The sequence below is a fragment of the Podarcis bocagei genome, assembly GCF_964188305.1.
Source record: "Podarcis bocagei genome assembly, chromosome: Z".
In the NCBI taxonomy this organism is placed as follows: domain Eukaryota; kingdom Metazoa; phylum Chordata; class Lepidosauria; order Squamata; family Lacertidae; genus Podarcis; species Podarcis bocagei.
In genome coordinates this window covers 10564301-10580446 of record NC_138140.1, presented here as the reverse complement: position 1 = coordinate 10580446, position 16146 = coordinate 10564301, and the positions used below count along the sequence as shown (strand labels likewise).

The window sequence follows — 16146 nt, the reverse complement described above, 5'->3', positions numbered from 1 at the left end:
TAGAAATCTGTGTACTGGACAATGGATTTGAAAAGCCTGGGCAAATACATCCTGCTGTTGCATTTGCAGAAATGAATATCGACGGGAGGAGCTCTTCCTCCAGCTACTTGGATGAAGCAAAGCACTTGACGGCCTGTGCAAAGTAAGTCCAGATGAGCCAAGAGAGCGCCTGTCACTCTGTGTGCCAGTTGTCAGAAATGCCAGGGTAGGGTGGTTGGGAAACAAGTGTCTTATTTTGGATTTGTTTATGTACTTCTGAGTTTTGCAAGGGCAACACTGAGGCTAGAAAGGAAGAGGCTAACAGGCAGTGCGACCCTCTGAACTGGTTATTCATCTTGGCTGTGAGTCCTCGAAGACCTGATCCTTTCTTTGCAGGCCTTTTCCCACCTTGCCTGGGAGGGAGGGGCCCTGACTGACTCCAGCTACAAAGGCTGAGACTGCCGAACAGACTCTTGGGCTGGGGGCTTTCATGTGGAAGGGGGCTGTTGCTGTTATTGATATTACTTTTTTGTATCTTTATTTTAGAGGTTATGGTTTATGTGAAAATGTTTGATGTGGCTGTGTACTTTTTGCTCTTTTATTTATTGCTTACGGCTATTTTTGTTACATTTGTAATTACATAATTCCCCCCCCCCCCATGTTGTAAGGTGCCAGGTGCCTTGAGCATGGTTTGAACTATGGAAAGGTGGCCTACAAGTAAAATGTTTGTGTGCATGTATGTATGTTTGTATATAAGAAGGCAGGAAGGTGGGGGCTGGCTGAGGACTGGCCCTACTACTAGTCTCCATGTCAAAGGAGAACACATGGAAGAATGATTGGCAGCTGTGGTGTGTGGTGAAATAGTGAGTGGAGCCAAGAATGCATGACTTTTGCAGGGGGTGGGATGGGGTGGGGGTCTGTTGAGAAAGACAGGCGGTTAAACAGGAGCTGAAGAGATGAAAAGATGGATTAATTATAATGTTGGTGGTCAGAATAGCTGTTACAGAAGGGTTAGGGATATTAGATCGATCCATTCTTTTTGAGTCTTAAAGTAAAGGTAAAGGGACCCCTGACCATTAGGTCCAGCTGCGGACGACTCTGGGGTTGCAGTGCTCATCTCGCTTTACTGGCCGAGGGAGCCGGCATACAGCTTCCGGGTCATGTGGCCAGCATGACTAAGCCGCTTCTGGCGAACCAGAGCAGCGCATGGAAACGCCGTTTACCTTCCCGCTGGAGCGATACCTATTTATCTACTTGCACTGTGACGTGCTTTCAAACTGCTAGGTTGGCAGGAGCAGGGACCGAGCAACAGGAGCTCACCCCGTTGCGGGGATTCGAACCGCCGACCTTCTGATCTTATATGATTGCTTATTCTGGTTTTCATTTTCCATTTAGATATAGTTTTACTGTGCTACATCCATATAAGTCTTACTCAGATTGAAATCAATGGGCATGACTAACTTCGTTCCATTCATTTCATGGGCTCTAGTCTAAAACTTGTTTGGATACAACACCACTGATTTTTGAATTCATAGAATTGTTCTAGTCTGGGGAACCTTTAGGGCTTTCTGCCACCCTCCATGAATTGGAAACACATCCATTAATGTGCCCAGTGTTGGACCTTGGCACACCTGTCAAGAACCAGCTCAGCAGGATAGGTACGTGTGTCTCCCAAATGCAGCAGGGCTGGCTAGCCATATTTTTTAAGTCAGCGTAGCAGAGGATGTAGCAGAGATCATTACATCCCAAGGGTTACATCCACTGTTAGTCCTACATGGAGTAAACTTGTTGAAATTAATAGTCATGACTGATTTGGGCCCATTTCAGTAGGTCTATAGGTAGAAACTTAGTTGGATACATCCCAAATCATCTAAGCCAGGGGCCATGAACCTTTTTGAGTGAGTGGGCGCATTTGGAATTTTAGAGTGTTATGGCAGCAGTCACAAAATGGCTGCCATGGGGAGCATGGCATAATAGCTGCCACAACTAAGAGCGGAGAAAAAGACAGGACCACAACATAGTGTGGGTATACTCCCTTTGCCCCTGCATATACACTTGTCATCTATGTGCTTCTCTATTCAGAATGAAAGAAGGTAAGTATCTGATTCTGGCATGAAAGCTGGGCATGTTTAAGTGGGTGTATTCAATGGAAGGGGTAGCTGGTATTCAGAGGCATATTAGTAATGAATAGGTAGAGGATGTATGTTGGAACCAGAGTGGGAGAAGGTTGTTCTCTTCATGGAATCAGGGTCTTGTTCTGCTTTCACCCTGTGTAGGTACAAGCCTATCAGAGGAGAACCCCAGTCTGCCTCCTCCCATGCCGTGATGGATATATCTCTTATCAGTGGATTGGAAGCAAACACAGAAGACTTATCTATTGTAAGGAAGGTGGTCACACCTGTTAAATAAATAACAACACCAGAATAGCTCTGCTGGATCAGGCCAAAGGCCCGTCTGGTCCAGCACTCTGTTCTCACAACAGCCAACCAGATGTCCCAGTGGAAAGTCCCCAAGCAGGACCTGAGATCTCCCCCTACTTGTGATTCCTGGCAACTCTGACTCTGACTCTGGAGGGAGAACATGGCCATTGTGGCTAGTAGCTCTGCAGTCCTATGCACCATGTTGTCCTGGGGCATTGTGAAAAAAATAAAATGGCAGCATGTTGTCACTTTCCACTGCCACTGGGTAACCCCAAGTCTGGGGATCCTCCAGTGTAAGAGGCGGTCCATCAGGCAACCTCTTGACAAGGCCTCCCTCAAGCTGAAACCAGCCCAGTTCAGGTTAGATTACCAGTTTAACCCAATTCCACTTGCACCATCATAGCCTATTTTTACGGCTTTCTGCTATAGAGTCTGTGCTTTTTTTCTGGTAGTATGCTCTAGTATGCACTACCAACACCTTTTCCTCCCCAGGGCTGGCTGGAATGCAAGTGTCCCACTCCCCAAGGAGTGTGAGAGTGGGCGACACAGCATGTGACACACTGCCCTGCCCTCTCTGCTAGCCACATGTGCCCTGGTTGCCTCGCTGGCAGAGCTCATGATGGTTGTGGCGGGGCGGGTGCAGGCGCTGTCAGTGAGTACTGGAACTATTTTTCCCTAGAAAGAAGGCACTGTATATGTTAATATAGTTGTTCTTGTGGTCACAACCAAAACTAGTTGCTGAATTATCTCTCTCTCTCTCTCCCTGCTCAGCTTGCAAATAACATTGACCAGTTGATTGCAAGCTATGAGATAACCAATGGACATGTTCTGGTGCAAATAGACTCGGTAGGTTCTCTATGGCTTCTCTGTCCTTTTCATTAAAATAAAATGTTTCATCGGTTATAATCATTTTCCAGTTCTTCTGTGACAGGGCTGGATCTTCTCCTAATTCTTATCATGAACCAGTATCTCAGAATTATCCACCAAGTTGTGCAACTGGTGTAGGGGGAAACTGATTTGGGCAAAAACATAAGTTTTTGATTTTTTAAAGTGTTGTTTTTTTTTGGATAAGGCTGGTCCACTTCCCAGTGGGTGGTGTTGCCGGCAGGCCCACTAAGCGGGGGCTGGGCTAAGCCCCCTCGTCATTAGGGAGACACCAGCCACATCACGGCCCCCAGCCAGCAAATCTGGTTGGCTGGGGGGCATGGCTTACCCCTTTTAAACAGCTGCGTGGGGGGGGGTCTCCCTTCTGGTTCTGGCTTCCGCTGATCTCCCGCCCTCTTTTCATGTGTTCGTCATATTGGCCTTGCTATGGACCTCAGTTGGTTGCTGTTGAGGGGCCTGGTAGGAATTTTTCCACTTGGCAAATTGGCACTGGCCATTTGGTTTTCGTCACAACTTTTGTAAGGTTTAGTTGTTAGGTAAAGGTAAAGGGACCCCTGACCATTAGGTCCAGTGGTGACTGACTCTGGGGTTGCGGCGCTCATCTCGCTTTATTGGCCGAGGGAGCCGGCATACAGCTTCTGGGTCATGTGGCCAGCATGACTAAGCCGCTTCTGGCGAACCAGAGCAGTGCACGGAAGCGCCGTTTACCTTCCTGCCGGAGTGGTACCTATTTATCTACTTGCACTTTGACGTGCTTTCAAACTGCTAGGTTGGCAGGAGCTGGGACCGAGCAACGGGAGCTCACCTGTTGTGGAGATTCGAACCACCGACCTTCTGATCAGCAAGTCCTAGGCTCTGTGGTTTAACCCACAGCGCCACCCACGTCCCAAGGTTTGGTGGTTAGGCATTGGTAAAAACCTGGTTTGGGGGAGGGGAGGTGTGGCCATCACCTGCCCCTCCATTTAAAAGGGTATTCCATTAAAGGAAGCCGGGGGTCGTGGTTCCTGTCCGAAACCCAGGTGGAGGTTAGGGCCATGGCACGACCTTCTGGTGACCCTGGGGGGAGCTCTGAGTTGATGTACATCAGGGGTGGACAACTCCCAAGAGACTGCGATCTACTCACAGAATTAAAAACTGGCATTGATCTTTTTGGGGGTTCAGGTCAAAGTTGTTGAGCTTTTTTAGGTAGGAGGAAAGCACAGATTTTTGTGAATTCAAGCCTAAGCTCAAGGGAGAAAGAGCTTACTCGCTGAGTAAACTCCATCTTCTGTTCTGCAGCTCATGCAACAATGGTGGGCAGGGCAAGATTCTATTTTACCAACGCTAAGGAAAGGGACCCAGCGATTGACCACGATCAACCAAGACCTCCCGGGGATCTACCAGTAGATCATGATCGACCTGTTGGACGTCCCTGATGTACATCAACAGGGCTCCCCCTACTGGTGGTTAACCCTTGTGAGACTTCCTGCATGGCATGCAGGAGTCAGATATACCGGTAGTCAGTTCAATTCCAGCGCCTAAGCCAATACCACTCACATTCTGCAACCAATAAAGTTGTGGCCTAAATTTTGCCCATTAACCCAATATACAGTGTCCACATTATTCAACATAAGGGGGAGGCCTTGGGGTCTTGACACGCAACATTGTTTTACCAGTCTGGTGTTTGTTGCTTGGGAGGAAGGGTAGGGTTGACTTGTAATTCATTGTTATTATCATTATCATCATGCAGTGTATTATTAATAATTAATTATGATCTGTTATGCCAGGTTTCCAAATCTGCATAGAGCATTCTTTCAGGTATCAAAAAAGGGGAATACAGTGGTGCCCCGCAAGACGAATGCCTCGCAAGACGGAAAACTCGCTAGACAAAAGAGTTTTCCGTTTTGGAGGTGCTTCGCAAAACAAATTTCCTATGGGCTTGCTTCGCAAGACGACAATGTCTTGCGAGTTCCTGCTGGTTTTTTCCCCTCCCCCCCTTTTCTAAGCCGCTAAGCCGCTTATCAGCTGATCCGATCAGCAGATAAGCCGCTAAAAGCCTCTAAAAGCCTCTAAAAGCCGCTAATAGCGCTAATCCGCTAATCCTTCAATGGGCTTGCTTCGCAAGACGAAAAAAACTGCTAGACTAAGAGAATCACAGAACGGATTCTTTTCGTCTTGCGAGGCACCACTGTAGAGGACTGAGTTTTTCAGGGTACTGAGGCATCTTTCCTAACCAGTGAAAACCAATGGCTAGAAACTTTAAAAACAAATTAAAAACGTGCCAACGACTGAGATACTTGAGGCCAGACTACAATGTGATGCAAGCTGGCCATGACCGGATATCCCAATATTTTCCACCTTTTACTCAAATACAGTTGCATTTTGTGTTCCAAATTGCAGTGGCAGGGGGAGAGGTGGTTAGGTTTGCCTGATTTGCACTTAAGTCAGTCCATGGCTTAGTGCAAAATGTGTAGGCTCTGGAAGAGAAGACTATGGCCACTTTGCTTCTCCCTGGGCATTTTGTTGCTTGCACTATTATGCTGAGCTGAGCCATGGGAAGGTCCATAGCTTGGTGGCAGAACCACCCAGAGTGGTTGGGTCAGGTGGGTGGGGTACAAATAAAAGTAATAATAATAATAAATTTTATTTATATCCCGCTCTCCCCAGCCGAAGCCGGGCTCAGGGCGGCTAACAACAATAAAATAGTACAACATTCTAAAATCATTTCATTATAAAATTAATTCAATTCAAATTGATGGCAACCATTAGGCTAAAGTTCTGTGAAGATTGCCAAGGGAGGGAGTCAGGCTGTGCCCTGACCAAAGGCCTGGTGGAACAGCTCTGTCTTGCAGGCCCTGTGGAAAGATGTCAAGTCCCGCAGGGCCCTAGTCTCTTGTGACAGAGCGTTCCACCAGATCGGAGCCACAGCCGAAAAAACCCTGGCTCTAGCTGAGGCCAGCCTAACGTCTCTGTGGCCTGGGACCTTCAGGATGTTTTTGTTTGAAGACCGTAAGTTCCTCTGTGGGACATACCAGGAGAGGCGGTCCCGTAGGTACGAGGGTCCTAGGCCGTATAGGGCTTTAAAGATTAAAACCAGCACCTTAAACCTGATCCTGTACCCCACCGGGAGCCAGTGCAGCTGGTATAGCACCAGGTGAATGTGATCTCGCAGTGAGGAGCCTGTAAGGAGTCTCGTCGCGGCATTCTGCACCCGCTGGAGTTTCTGGGTCAGTAAGATGATGATGATGCAGAAGGTCCAGGCTTTATCACTGGTGTCTCCAGATAGGGCTCAGAAACACGCGTGCCTGATTTCCAGGGGATCCACTCTCAGATAGTGTGGGCAGTATTGGGCTAGATGGACCTCCTATCTGACTCTGTATAAGGCAGGTTCCTGAGGTTGCAGTTTAGCTGTCGCATACAGCATTTGGTTAGTTTGGAGAGAGCTAAACCATGAACCTGGGTTTGGACAACACACCAAGCCATTGCTTAGCTCAGCACTAACCATTCAGAGCAGATTTGGGGAGGGCGCTGTGATGAGGTTTCATTGTAAGAATGGAAATCCTTATACTAATGGAAAGAGTGATTTGGATACTGCCCTGTACTTGTAGGGAGGATGTTTGTGTGGAATTAGCGGGGGGGGGGGCACATTGCCCTGCATGATGCCACCTTTTTGCCATACACCACAAGTAGATTTCATTGAATATTTTTTTGCAGGGGCTAAATTTAAATTTCTTCCCCATGACTGTTTTGCATGAATGAACTCTGGCTCTCTGGACTTACAATGCAAGGAGATTGGGGAAAAATAGGCCCCATGGTTGTGGGGAAATTCCTCAAGTCAATCCATCCTAACTTGTTTTCTGTTTCCAATAAGATTCCAGCAAATGAATTTCTGTGCATTGGGTTCCGAGTAACAGAAGTATTCCGTGTTGGAATGGCAAGCCCAGGAAGCTTCACAGTGTATGAATACCACACCCCTGGTAAGGAGACAGTTCCTCTAAGCCAGAGCTTTCCAAACTGTGTGTCACAACACGTTAGTGTGTTGGCTGCAGTGTGTAGGTGTGTCGTGTGAATGCTCTCTGCTCTTCTACCAGGGCTGGAAAGGAGTTAGTTTGTGAAATATACTCGGAGTCGAGCGTGGATTTCATGCTCATTATTCAGCTCATAGTAGCGAGGAATGGAAGTTCCCCCAAAATGCCTGCTTTATATACATTATTTACACAATGGGGCCCACATGATTGGCTAATTCCGGGATTCTCCTGTAGGCCAGTCAGGTTGCGGATTCACTTCCACGTGGAGCTGGATTGGGTGGCTCCTGCGGACCAATCAGACTGCTGCATTCTGGATCCTATTGTTCTAGGACCAATCAGACTGCTGCATTCTGAATCCTATTGTTCTAGGACCAATCAGACTGCTGCATTTTGGATCCTATTCAACTCAGTACATAACAGTTTGGTTTGCTAGTAAAACTGAATTACTGTGTCTCGAAATGATGCATGCCTAAAAAGTGTGTCACCAGCATGAAAAGTTTTGAGAACTCTGCCCTAAGCAACGGACCATTGCTCTATGGCAGTATATAGCAGGCTTTGGGTGCAAGAGGTCCAAATTTCAATCCAGGCAGGTCTTGGAAGGACCTCTTTCTGAAGACCTGGAGGACCACTGCCATTGAGTGTTGACAGTGCTGGGCTAGATGAAGCAGTGGTTTGACAGGGGTTAAGGCAGCTTCCCTCTGTTCCCTTTCCCCACTTGATCTTCACAGCTGGACTTGCACTAGTGCTTGCATCCTTGAGCAGCTGCCAGGACTCTGGCATCTCAGGAGGGTCCATCATTGATCCCTGCCCTGAGCCCTCCTGGAAATAAATTTGCCTGGCCCAGCTCCCCAAGCAGGTGACTGGGCTTAGCTGCCATTTTAATTTCCCACAGTGCCCTGGAGCAACACTATATAGAGGATATTACTGGGAATGGGGGCTGCCCCTAGCCACCTGGTGCTGCTTACACTAGTGCTGCCTCCGCTGGGTAAGACCATCAGAGGGCCAGCCCAAGGGCACTTGAGCCACACCTCTGTCATGTCTGAAGCCAGTCATGCACCAGTCAGAGTGGTGTGATCTCCAGGACCAAATGTGACATTACATTAATTGCACGAATGCAATTAATTACACAGGGTTCTCGGTTATGGAAATAGTTGCTATGAAGAAGTCGGGAGTGGCCATGGAGCTGTGGGGTGGGGGAGTTGAATTCTTTCCCTCTTTGTCATGATCGCAACAAAAATCTCCTCTCTGTAGTTGTTTGCTTTTCGTGGGAAGCAACTCCCTTTGGTGTCAAGAGGAGTTTCCCCTGAAATGCAAACAGTAGCTTTGAAGAGGTGAGAGAAAAACTCCCCCTAGCCACACCACACTACTCCAAAGCTTCTCAGGCTTTTTATCTGCTGCTGTTTACATAACAAAAGACACGTGTGCTAATTGCAGTCATGTCCACAATTTCACATCTTATTTGGTCCTCATTAGGGCTCCGAATTCTTTCTGAGTTTCTGAGTAGAATTGCTCTGTATTCTTGTTTACATCTTGGCTCGTGGGACTTTGGCAACCACCACTCTCTGTCTTTCTGAAACTTTGATTTCCCACAGATAAACAGTGCTCTGTATTTTACGATCCTTATGGAGAAGACTCACTCGTAAGACTCTGTGAAGGGGTAGAGTGCAAATGTATGGAAGGTAAAAATGTTTCCCTGCAAATGGGGATGGAATAATTTGCCAGCTTTAGTTCTCTCTGTTTGATTTTTCCAATCTTCAGTTCAGTTCTCCACATTTCTGTAGCAATTTGCAAATTTTCCTTAAAAAAAAAACCTAATAAAATTTCTTCAACATTTTTTCCAATAAACAATTTTTAAATCAGTTTTGACTAATATATTAGGAGAAATGGCTTGCAGAATGCCTTTTTGTATGTTATTTTCACTAATATATTCATATTTGTGCACATGTTCCCCTAATATATAAAAATACTGTTTGGATGTAGAACAGCATAGCAAATTTCAGATAAGTGCACATTTTGAGGGTTGTCGTGTTTTGGTTCTCATATTGTTTTGGAAAGTGCAAATTTGATAAATTCGGCTTTAAATAAGAATGGAATCAAATATCTCCCTCACTCTACATGCAAGTAAATTCCTACTGACTTCAGTGTAACTCACTTCCCAAGTGACATTGCTGCCAGCGTTTAAATTGCTAATATTTTACAGGATCGTGTAATGTGACTCATTGCATTGAGGGCCTTAGTGTGAAAGTGTTTCCTGCTGTTAATAGGAATTTATAAGTGTGAGCTACAACAAAATGTTCCAGCCAGCAACACCAACCTTCAAGCCATTCCATTCTGTTCCCCTCCCACAGTAGTAATTCAGCATTCCATGGCTGCTGAGGTCGCTCAGCCTTATTGGGCTGATTTTTTAGACCCCTGTCCTTTAATTTGTAGGAAGAATTAAAAGATTCTCTTGGTTCGCTGAACTTGAACAACTTAAGCAGAAATTGGGGTGGGATGGGGGAAGGAAGTTGGAATAAGGCAAAAAGTTTCTTCTTGTGCTGTTTCTCTGTTTTGATCAAATATAGCGGAATGTGGCCGCATGCAGAAAAGACTGGATGGGTCTATAAGTTTCAATTCTCGGAATGAAGTGGCATGCCAGAAGGACATTGCATATGGTAAGATTTTGAGGGTTGGTGCATGCTATTCGTCCCCCCCCCCACACACACATATTTACTTTCAGCATTTTTACTCTGCCTTTCAACTAAAAAGGGTTCAAGAAAGGCTTTAAAAATAGTATGAAGGTAGCCCCTCCTGTCAGGCTCACAGTCTAAAAATACACGACACACAAGGAGAAAGGAGTGGGAGGGAGGAGGGGAAAGCAAGCACAAACACAAGGTATTCCAAGTTATAGTTATTAAAGTTACAGCCAGTGTCAGTGGTGGTTATTGTGATCTTGGGCTTGATAAAGAACAGCCTCTTCCCTGAAAGCACCCTTCCTTCATCAGATCCAGGAACAGAACTGGTGTTAATGACCAAGCCAGGAGCACAGGGCAGTTTGTCCCTCAGACAGCTGACTTGATGACAGCTAGAATCTGACTAGCAGGGCAGTGTTTTAAAAGCCGTCCAGGAAGCTGGAATACAGGATTAGACAAATTCATGGAGGAGAAGGCCATCAATGTCTCCTAGCCATGATGGATATATTCTCCCTCAAGAGTCAGAGGCAATATGGGTTGCTGGGAAGTACAAGCAGGGAGAATTCTGTTGCTATCAGGTCCTGATTGTGTGTTTCCTGTTGAGACTTATGTGCTTGCCATCATGTCATCCACTGTGAGAACAGGGTTGTGGACTAAAGAAGAATAGGATTGTGGACTAGATGGGCCTACAACCTGATCTAGCAGGGCTCTTCTTATGTTTGTGTAATCATGGTGCCATGAAGCAGAAGAGGTACAGGCTGTGTCACAAAGAGACACAGTACCCTTCAGCACTTCCCCCTGTGATCTCCCAGTCTGAGGATGTGGGCCTTCATACTTGACTCAAAGGCTGAAGGCTCCAGCTCTCTGCTAGACAACACCCCCAACAGGAGTGAATCCTTGAGCTAGTAGGGCCCACTGGGAGCTGTCCATGGTCCTGACTGATCCAACCTCTGTTTAAAGAGACCTGACCAGTCTTAGCATGCTCAGAAGAGGTTCAGCCTCTGTCCACATCCTTTGCAAGCTTCAAGACCCATGGAAAAGTATATTCTGCACTCCAGAGCTGCTGTAAGATTCTAGGTGGTAGTGTCTGGGTCAGCTTGATCTAGGAGACCTTCCAGCCTGATCTAGCATTAATTATCAACTGAATTATTTTATTTCTCAGTTAGGGCTTAATGATGCTCAGAACACCCCCCCCCCATCAAAAATGGGATTGGAGCAACACTGGAGTAAAGGAGCAACACTGTGGTTTGGAGTTGGGTACTATAGTATGATACAGTGGCCTCAGATTGTGCCTGAGAATGTTTAAGAGCAAATTATTAGCATGGCGCTTCCGTGCACTGCTCTGGTTCGCCAGAAGTGGCTTAGTCATGCTGGCCACATGACCCGGAAGCTGTATGCCGGCTCCCTCAGCCAGTAAAGCGAGATGAGCGCCGCAACCCCAGAGTTGGCCATGACTAGACCTAATGGTCAGGGGTCCCTTTACCTTTACCTTTATGAGCATGTTCAGATCTCCAGGGCTGTTGCCAGCTGTAGTCTAGCATCTTGAGGGCAACATATTGGCTGCCTCCATTTTAGTGTGTTCCGGCAAGCATGCAACATGGAAATCAGGTTCAGATATTGTAAAATCTTACTGGCCAGTGATTTTGGGACCCTCGGGTGCAGCCTCCCTCCCATGTGAAAAAGGCAGGGTATTAAAAGTACTCATTTTCTTGTATTGCATTTGATTATCTTGGATACTCTGAAAAATATGGAAATGGTTGCACTCTTAGGGTTTCAGGCTCCTCTGCTGTTCTTGGGATTCTAGCAAATGCCCAAACTTTCCACCCTCTGGAGATGATCTTTAATTTTATATTTATATATGTCAGGACAGTTTGTAATGCCAATTAAAACAATAAGATGTGTGGACTTCCAGGAGAGAGGAATAGTGATTCGGCTGTCTCTCTGTTAGCTCCTGCTGACAGAAGATAATTATTTAGTGATTGATAACAGTGAGACAGATAGTCTGACTACTTAATCACTCTGTAGTTAAGGGTGACCTGGGAGTTATCCAATAATTACTTTTAAGAGATGACTCCATATTCTATTTATTTGATTTTTGTAGTTGTTATTTTACTGTAATATGGGGAAATATTAATTAATTTTAATTAATTAATTAAATTAATTAACTGATTTTAAATTTTTAAAATTAATTTTAAATTTTAATTTTTTAAAAAAAAATCCCAATAAGGTGTGCAATAAAGCAAATTAAATCCTGTAAGCAAATGGCCCAAATACTAACTAAACCAACAGTGAAAATTTAATGTCTAGTGTTTAAAATTCAGCAACCTTTCAGCCCTTTTAAATTTTTATTTAGAATACTTATATCCTGCGTTATAGCACCAGGAGGCTCTCAGACAACTTACAAAAGACCCCCACAGCAAAAGTTGCGCTCAAATCTGGTTCAGGAATATAAGTAACAAGGTGCCAGGATTATTTAGGGGGCATTTCCTGCCCTAAGGCTGGTCTTCAGACTATAAAAGAGCCCTGCTGGGTCAGTTCAAAGATCCCATCTAGTCCGTTCTCACAGTAGCAACCAGAAGCCCCAAAGGGAAACCTACAAGATGACCATGGGGGAATCCTGGTGTTGCCCTTTGACCTTTTCCTACTATGCATCAGAGCCCGCTCATGTGGCAGTGGAGTGGAGCTGAACAACTGGATCCTCCTCAGCCCACATTGAAGGTAGTCCTCTTGTGACTTTGAATACAAAACTTAAAATACAACATTTTAAAATACAAACAATTATTTAAAATCCCCAGGGGAACAAAAATGACTTAACTGGACTTCCATCATCAGGATGTCACAGATGAAAACATGCTGTCTGCTATTGATGGTGGGAATTGGTGATAGCAGCCTTCCACCTCTGCTCAGAGAAAATGCAGAGACTCTTACCATCACTTTTAATGAACACACTCAAGAATGAACCTTTGTCCAGCATTGTTGTTACTGGTTTTTTATTATTATTATTTCTCCTCTGTAGTCTATAAAGTGAATATCCTGTCCTCCAAGCCAGAAGGAAGCTTTGTTAAATACACTGCAACTGTCCTAGATCTCTATAAAAGAGGTGAGAGCATTTGTTATCCTGAGCTGAATTGATTCCATTAAGATACAACGGGAGCAGCAAACCCTGTGGCTTTCCAGTTACTGTTGGAGTCCCAATCCCCATCAAGCCAATGGCCAGAGATTTGTTTGTTTGTTTGATTAAATTTCTATACCGCCCTTCATCCAAGGACCACAGAGTGGTTTACAATATAAAAACACAAAAACACATAACATAGTAACAACACCCTACCACCATTTAGAAGGCCATAGATTGTTTAACTAGCCAAAGGAATGGTGGGAGTCGTCATCCAGTAATCTCAGGAACACAGAGCCTAGGGCTTGCAGATCGGAAGGTCGGTGGTTTGAATCCCCGCAACGGGGTGAGCTCCCGTTGCTCGGTCCCTGCTCCTGCCAACCTAGCAGTTCGGAAGCTCGTCAAAGTGCAAGTAGATAAATAGGTACCACTCTGGCGGGAAGGTAAATGGCATTTCTGTGCACTGCTCTGGCTTCGCCAGATGCAGCTTAGTCATGCTGGCCACATGACCCGGAAGCTGTACGCAGGCTCCCTTGGCCAATAAAGCGAGGTGAGCGCCACAACCCCAGAGTTGTCCGCGACTGGACTTAACGGTCAGGGGTCCCTTTACCTTTACTAATCTCAGGAAGATCCCCACCCCTCCCAAAGTATTCCATGAAGAGAGCATGAAGTCATGGCCATTTCCTTCTCTTTTGCCCCCAGTAGGTGTGGGAAACATTTTTCACCCCAAGGGCCACCTTCCCATCTGGGCAGCCTTCTGAGGGCTGCATGCCAGGGTCAGAGGCAAACATGGGCAGAACAATAAATATAAATTTTATCTTTGTGGTTCTGTCTTGTAGAAATGACAGAACTACTAGCTGGCCTTTGGGCTCCTTCTAACCTTCTATTTTTACTCCAGGGGAGGCTTTTGCTCAGAAGAACTCAGAAGTCATCTTTATTAAAAAGAATTCGTGTGTCGATGTTCAGCTTAATCCAGGAGAGAATTACCTGATCATGGGGAAAGAGGCCTTGAAGATAGGAGATGGTGCCAATGCTAAGTAAGTAAGCTTGGATTTACAGTGCATGATATGTAAAGAATATGTTCGGGGCTTTTTTAATTTAGAGAAAAGTCGAGGGTATCTTATGTAGGTGGGGGTGGGGAGAAACCTAAGTAGGGATCCCAATAAATAGCCCAATGAAGAGGGGGTGGGAAATGGAGTATTCAGGAAGAGAACAGGGCTAGCTGCTTAGAAACCTGAACAGGGTACTCCATTCTACACATTAGGATTGTAGCAGCAATATTTGGGATGATGGGGAAGAGGTGAGGTGGTAATAGTGTTCTTTTGGAGATTACCCAAATATATTCTTCACCTCTGCATTGCAAGAGAAAGAGTTGTACCCAATGTCAGACTATTTCCATTATTTTCAAAAGGTCTACAGTTCAGTACAGTACAGTTCAGTTGGTCACAACCCAAAGTATTTCAGGGAGCAGTTAAAGGTGTTTTGTTTTTTTTGCAGACTGGGGTGAAGAGAGGTGGAGAGAGAAACCATTCATTTCAATGGGTCTTCTCTGAGTAGAACTTAATTGGTGACAGCCTTTAAAATGTATAAAGTTAAATGTTCAATGGAGATCTCTCGTTCCATAATGTATAGTACAGTTTTAGCATTGTGCCCTGTGTACTACCTACAGTAGAAAATAGACATGCAGGTTTTTATTTATTTATTTAGTTATGATAATATTTTTAGACTGCCTTTTGATGCAAAGAAGGCCCCCTACATGGTGTATGACCACCCTTGGAAACTAATGAAATTGCTAGAACAAATTAAGCATTAAAACAGAATGAATTTTTTTGCACCCGCAAGTATCTGAACACTCTTCAAAGACAGTCCCATGTAGTGCATCTTGCAGTAGTGTTAACTGTAAATGACCAAGACACACATCATTGGCCAGATCCATCAAATTTACTTTAGCAGTTTGCTTTCCTTCCATTATTTCACTTGGTTTAAAATGCCCCTATCCTTCTCCCTTTTTTGTAGATACCAGTATCCATTAGATGCCATGACATGGATTGAATGGTGGCCTACTGACTCATCTTGTGCTTTGTGCCACGACTTTGTAGAATCAATGGAGGATTTTGTGGAAGATCTCTTTCTCAATGGTTGTTAAATTGCTAAAAAACTTTTGTGAACAGTCTTCAGACTGATCAAAGCTTGCCGGAACATGTTTTTTCCTATGGTTCTTCCCAACCTTTTAAACAAGGAGAGCTGTATCTGTCTACATATAAAATAGCACTTATTTTTCTAGGAAGTATCTGAGAATCCAGTTTTTGTGTGTTTATAATACAATGAGCTTAATATAAGTGGGGGGGGGGAGGTGTTGCATGCTTCAGTACTGTGGACAATGTATAATATCCAATACATAATACATTGCCCAACATTGGACTTGTCCACACATCTGCTTGTCTCCTGCCTAGATAGCATAGGTCTGAGTGGTTCTCCCCTTGCCCTGCTCCTTACATAGGGAAAAGCTGCTCTTTACCACTAAATCAGAGCAAAAGTCAATCTGGAGAAAACAAGGTTTGCCATTTGCTCCGACTGAGTGCTAAAGAGCAGTTTTCCTCAGGGGAAAGCAGTGGGACAAGAGAAAGTGTGGATGAGCCTAACAATCCTAATAATTATCCTAATAATTCACCAAGAGTCCATCTCTATTCCATATGTTTTCCTTCTGCATTCAAAAGTTATCACCATTCATATTTTGCATTTTGCTCTTTTGTTGTTGTTGCTAGGAATATGCATTGCAGCAGCTGTCTGGAGACATTCTAAGCCATTGTTAGCGTTTAGAAAATAAATGGGACTTAAATCATAACGATCTTGTCTCCTTGATTTCAATGGATCTAACTTCAGCCAAGCAGCAGAGCAACCCTAATTATAGAAAGCTGGTGTCATTTATGCCCTACTTTTTTTGTTGGTTAAGTTCCACCAAGGTGCTACATTATATGAGTGAGCTTAAAGCCAGTTGGTCTAGGTCTTCTTGCCCTGTCCTGCCCCTGCTATACCCCCAGAATGCCTCTTTCAGGGGGACTTACACTGGT

General features: G+C 45.0%; 1 protein-coding gene across 3 annotated transcripts in view; it reads left to right on the top strand.

The window, feature by feature from the left end:
* Positions 1–15920, top strand: part of C5 (complement C5) — a 71844-nt gene extending 55924 nt beyond the window's left edge. For all 3 annotated transcript variants that reach the window (XM_081180024.1, XM_081180023.1, XM_081180025.1), the window contains exons 33-41: positions 70–142; positions 2256–2358; positions 3171–3245; positions 7135–7240; positions 8884–8970; positions 9856–9945; positions 12980–13063; positions 13974–14112; positions 15092–15920. In XM_081180024.1, coding sequence (XP_081036150.1) covers positions 70–142; positions 2256–2358; positions 3171–3245; positions 7135–7240; positions 8884–8970; positions 9856–9945; positions 12980–13063; positions 13974–14112; positions 15092–15221 — 887 coding nt within the window. In that variant the 3' untranslated portion in view covers positions 15222–15920. The remainder of the gene's footprint in view (positions 1–69; positions 143–2255; positions 2359–3170; positions 3246–7134; positions 7241–8883; positions 8971–9855; positions 9946–12979; positions 13064–13973; positions 14113–15091) is intronic.
* Positions 15921–16146: the final 226 nt, after the last annotated feature.